The 5,393-nt window shown below is 53.9% G+C and overlaps 1 protein-coding gene across 2 annotated transcripts in view; it reads right to left on the bottom strand.

Annotated features, from left to right (window-relative positions):
• TRPM2 (transient receptor potential cation channel subfamily M member 2) overlaps window positions 1-5,393 on the bottom strand; it is a 61,127-nt gene that overhangs the window by 27,491 nt on the left and 28,243 nt on the right. For both annotated transcript variants that reach the window (XM_019512730.1, XM_019512737.1), the window contains exons 10-12: window positions 4,703-4,805; window positions 3,552-3,673; window positions 1,140-1,490 (exon numbers count right to left, since the gene is read on the bottom strand). In XM_019512730.1, the coding sequence (XP_019368275.1) occupies window positions 1,140-1,490; window positions 3,552-3,673; window positions 4,703-4,805 (576 nt within the window). The remainder of the gene's footprint in view (window positions 1-1,139; window positions 1,491-3,551; window positions 3,674-4,702; window positions 4,806-5,393) is intronic.

Genomic DNA, 5,393 nt, shown 5'->3' on the forward strand with positions numbered 1-5,393 from the left:
GGGGGGGGGGGGAGCACTAAGGACCACCCCTGACCCAGAGGGGTTAGGAGAGACCCAGCCAGTGAGCAGGGAACCAGATCTCCAGGCCTTGTCCTGGGGCACCTAGCTAACTGCTCCTCTCCACACGGAGGGATGCTTCACTCAGCTCCGGGGCTCACACATGGGAGCTGAGGAGCCAGGCACCAGAGAGAACTAGGTGAGGGCACCTGCTGGCACATTTTCTCTGTAGCTGCTAAAGCTTCCCCACACACTACTCTTCACTGGATCTTTGCGCCTCTCCTAGAAACACAGAGGGCAGCCCTGAGTAAGATGAGGCCAGCATTGGGCATTGAGTAAGAAAGCCTGGAGCCTACAGGAAGGAGAGTCTTTACAGTGCAGGGCAAGGAGTTAGGGGGTGGCCTGAGTCTCTACCCAGCTTGATACCTTGCGTGGTCTCAATGCCAGCTGAATGTGGGTGTGAAACAGGACTGACCCAGAAGGACAGGGCTGCACACCCACTATACACAAGCAGCACAGCAATGGGCACCTGGTCCAAAGTGTGGGTTCAGCCTCCCCAGGCCATCTTCTGGGGAGAAATTTAAGACTGGATTCCCACTGGACCAGACAGGAATTTAAGACTGGATGCTTTAACTGGAGAGTGCTTCGCTTGGACTGAAAGCAAGAGAACTGAAGGTATTCTTCTGTGCAGGAATACTCACATTGGTGATACCAGCTTGCCATACCTGCCCCGGGGCTAGCACCAAGCCATAGGTGTACACAGCTGCTCATGCAACACAGTGAGCCAGTTAAGGTAAGCCCTGCCAGGCACCTGTGCCATGTGCCAACATTAGTGAGGAATCACTGGTGGAGGAACACCACTACACTTAGACGGGCACAAATATTCTCAAAGGCCTTCATGCTGGGGCTGGGTAGTGAGTCTAACCTGCAGCTCCTCTTCCAGGAAAATGCCCAAGATGGCCAACACCCAATGTGCTCATCAGGTGCCTGGTTAGAAAACTGGCCCAGATCTAGCCTGTCCGTGGAGGCTATCCAAGGAGCTATACCTGCCCTATCTCATGCCCTATCCAAGGAGCTATACCTGCTCCCACCCCCTGGCACCTCGCTGTACCACAGCCATGGAACCCAGGACCATCCCGTACATTGAGCTTGACGTGCGGGACTGGGATGGAGAGTCGATGTCGCTCTGGCTGCTTGGGCTTCTGATACAGCATCTGTGTAGAGTCGCCCAATAGCTCCCGCAGCACCTGGGAGACGTGATGCAGCTGAACTCGTGGTGCCCTGGGGCAGGCCAGGTGCTCCTTCTCCTCTGCCAGCACCTTCTGCAGCTTGACATGGAAGACGCTGGATGGCACCAGGTTCTCATAGAGGTAAAGCAGGGTGTCCCAGGTGACAAACTCCTTCAGGCGCATGCCCTGCTCCAGGAACAGCTTCACAAACTCAGGCTTGTTGGAAATCAGGGCCGCAGCCATCACCGGGTGTAGATCTGCAGGCTGTCAAGCCAGAAAGAGCAGTGAGGGGCACATTGTTGTAGAGCAGAGCCCTACCCTCCTTCTCAGGAGTGGGGACAAGGAGATGAAAATGGAGCCCAGAGGTGGGAAGTGGGCAGCAGGAAGATGCACTGAAGCAGCCCCTTGAAGGGGTTACTGGAGCAGGGGAACAGCCTGACCACAGGCAGCTCCCCAACCAATCACCTGCTAGTCAGAAAGGCAAGTCAGGGGCAGCAGGGAAGGGGTATGAGTGTGCTATGGATGGAAAGGGAAAGGACTATGATGCCAGCCTCCACACTTGTCTGAGCCTGTGAGCCCAGGTGAGAGGTGCCTTCACTCCCAGCTCCTGCCCTTGAACATGGATCTCCTACTGCCTAAGGTACAGCAAGACCCACCCAACTAGTGCAGCAAATGGGACTTCTCTCTCATTTATTTAATGAAGCAAAACACATAGAGGTCTTAGTTTCCCTCCAGCCTGGGACTTGCATTTTGAAACCTTGAAAAATGCTCCTGCAATGGAGTTCTGGTTTCCCTGCCAGCCTCACCCACATCTCTTGCCAGCCCACTGGGCCAAAGCTAGCAGCAGCCAAACATCTCTTGAAACAACCTGGGCCAAAAGAGTGATCTCTGCACACTATTGCTAAATTTCAGGGTTGGAAGGGATAAAAAAATGACAGAGGAGACAACAGGCGATTTTCCCCATTTCTAGCTTCTGTAATATCAGACTGCCAAGCATAGGAGCAAGAAGGGGGCAGCCTGTGTTTTTCTTTGCTTCCTTCTGCCTTAACATTTTGATATCATTGAGTGAATCAGCAGAAAAGTGTGTAGTGAGCTGATCGGCCAGAGATCCACATAACCAGTCAGTGCACAGCCAAGCAGCAGCCTTCACTGTCGAGTTCTTGGCCAGGGAGGTGGTGAATCATTTTTAAGAGAAGACAGGCACTTCTCAAAGCTGGAACATGTTCCCCACCCAGTTAACACATAAAAGCTCTGCACAGGTTGACTTTAGATGGGAGGGAAAGCTGGTCATTACAAAAGCACTGAATCAAGGGACATTGTCACATGCCATTGGGCATACTCTGAGGAAGTTTGTCCTCCCACAAGCAGCAGTCAACCTTGGCCAATGTAACAGGTTCAAAGCCAGCTCCCTTCCTCTCTCCACCCCAGAGGACAGGCTGGGGGTGGTTCCAGGGATGTACTGTGTGAGGGCTGCGCCAGAACTGTTCTATGCTGCCCGTGGTGCTCGCAAGAAGCAGAGTGTAAGTCGGAGCCGGCACAGGGGGTCCAGGCAAGACTTTGCAGGGCCCTGAAATAGGGGGCAGTGCAAAGGCAGCTTAAAGGGGCTTAAGCTCCCCTCCTCCCACTGCTGCCACCACGGGTGGATCCAAAGGGGGTGCAGTGGCATGGCTGCACCCTCTTTCAGACTGGACTGTGCTGCTGGAGTCTCTGGGGACTTTAAAAAAAGACCCCAAAGTGGAAGAAAATCCCCCCTTCCCCTCCACGCTCAGCAGCACATCCCCTCCTCTACCCGCCATGGCTGCTTTTCTGGCTGTCCTGGGGTGGGGGAATCTTGCGAGCTGCTCCTGTCCTTGGCAGCATGGAAGTTAGGCTCACCTAAGGCAGCCACAGCAGCAGTGGTTTCTCTGTGCCTGCTCCTGGGGGGGACCAGGCAGTATATGGGAACCCACCCCCTTCCCACTACCACTGTTCCCAGCTAAGCCCAGCTTCTGCGCAGCCTGGCTGGTGTGGGTAGGTGCAGGTCTGAAGACACTCCCACCCCCAGAACAGTGCAGAAGACAGCAGAAACTGGAGGAAGAGAGAATGGAAGAGTATGGGATGGGACATGCCTCTGAGCATGGAGGAGAAGATGGGGGATGTTTTGGGAACTTTATTTAAAGTTCCCAGAGGCTCCCACAGTGCAGTCTCCCCACACTGATGGGTTGGAGCGGGAAGGAGTCAGGGAGCAGTGCTGAGATGCATCTCCTTTGCAAATCCTGGATCCACCCCTACAGTCACCAGCTAGAGGGCACGTGTGGCACTGACCTGGCTCAAGGCCCCTCTCACCTTCCATTCATGGTCATCTGTGAAGATCTCACTCCGGGCAATATCCACCCTGTTCCATGCCACAGCTAGCTTCAGCTGGTGGTCCCAGCTCTCGTGGCCAAAGTGGTTGTGGTTTCGGGATGCTGTATCCAAAGAGGCATAAAGGGGAGTGATGGTATGCATAAGAGACTGGGCCTCATTGTTACCTCCCTGACCTGAAACAGTTGCATCTGGAGCCAGAACTGCCCTGAGGTAGCTCCAGGCGGCAGGATGCCCATGAAACACATAAAGGAGCTCAGCGAACTATGGGGCACTTATAACCTGGGAGAAAAAGGACACCCATGGAACCCCAGGAAATGTCCAGGCTTTTCCAATGCCCATGCAATTCCAATGCAATTCTCCCCCCTGGCCTGTGGGGAGAATTGCACAGGACAGTACCCAATACTCGGCGTCTTCACCTGCCTTGCACCTCCCTAGGGTGTGAGATTTCTACAGGACAATTCGTTGCTCATGCAGAACAGAAGCACACCAGGTGCTCAGCTCTGAGAAGCAGGCCTGTGACTTCACAGTGAGCCAGAAGCTGCTGTGAAACTACCCCTGCCTCAGCGAGTTTCCAGTCTATGAAACAGCAGAGAAATGACTATGGGAGCTGGTATACATGTGAGATTTCGGGAGGCCATCTGTAGCAGAGCCCCAACAAAGAGCTTCATCAACTGGAGCAAGGCTTGTCCTGGCCAGGGAAGCAGCTGCTGGAGCTCTGTGCTAAGATGAGCCAAGTGGGAAAGGACCAGGAGGTGAGGGGCTTCTGCACAGCAGCCCCGCAGCAGGGACAGCTATCTATTGGTCAGCATCAGTAGAATCACTGAACTCATAAAATCCCTGATCCAGCCTCTCCCTGGGACATACCTCACCCCTCCATGTTTACCTCCCAGAAACATCCCCTGTGGACCAGTGAGCTACACACTCAGCAACATGACCAGTAAAGAAGGCCTGTTCAGTTGTTCAACTACTGGGGGGCCCTTCTGCACAGCCCAGATGCCAGCTGGGCTCCCTGCACCCCAGGGATCCATCACACACAGAGAGTCCCACGCTACGGCAGAGAGTTGGGTTCTCTGCTGCTAGGTGCCCTGGTAGAAGCTACCCCACCAGAGCAGAACTATGCCGCCACTCACCTTTGAGCAGTGCCTGGAGAATGGCCACATCCACATCCTGCTGGCCATCCTTGCCCTCTCTGAAAACAGTCAGGAGTTGCCTGCTCCGCACTATGTCTTGGATCTGTGGGAGAGGCTGGAGAATCAGCTGACCAGTGGCAGAAGCCTTCTCTCCCATGCTGCTACCCAGCCCATGTCAGATAAATTGACCTATCTCTGAAGATCCCAGCTGCACCTCCTAACCCATTCAGGATGAATATCCTGCTTCTGCCTCGAGTGTCCACTGCCCCTCCGTACACACTGGATGTTAAATCTGGTGTCCCCTCTGGATACCTGTAGCATCCTCCAGCCCATTCAAGGTTAATTTTGTGGTTTCCAGCCCAGCCACAAGACAGTAGGCTGATTCTCTGTCCACCATCATCCTTCCAACATACAAACAGGCTGGCAGCTACAGCACAATGGGTGAAATCCCAGCCCTACTGCAGTTGACACTGAAAATCCCCTTGTCCTCAGCAGGGCTAGGGTTTGGCCCCATGCAGATTTTCCCTCCTTATTAAAAATCCAGTGACCCAAGATGGAAAACAATGCTGGCAATTAACTCCAGGCAAAAAACCCATTGGACTGGGATAAAATGAAAGTACTGGGTTGACCAGATGAGAAGTAGACCAGAAATTCTCCTGGCTTTGCTGTGCGTGGTGCACTTGCCTGCTTC

This window comes from Gavialis gangeticus, unplaced genomic scaffold, assembly GCF_001723915.1.
Source record: "Gavialis gangeticus isolate Ggan-Ray unplaced genomic scaffold, GavGan_comp1, whole genome shotgun sequence".
NCBI lineage: Eukaryota > Metazoa > Chordata > Crocodylia > Gavialidae > Gavialis > Gavialis gangeticus.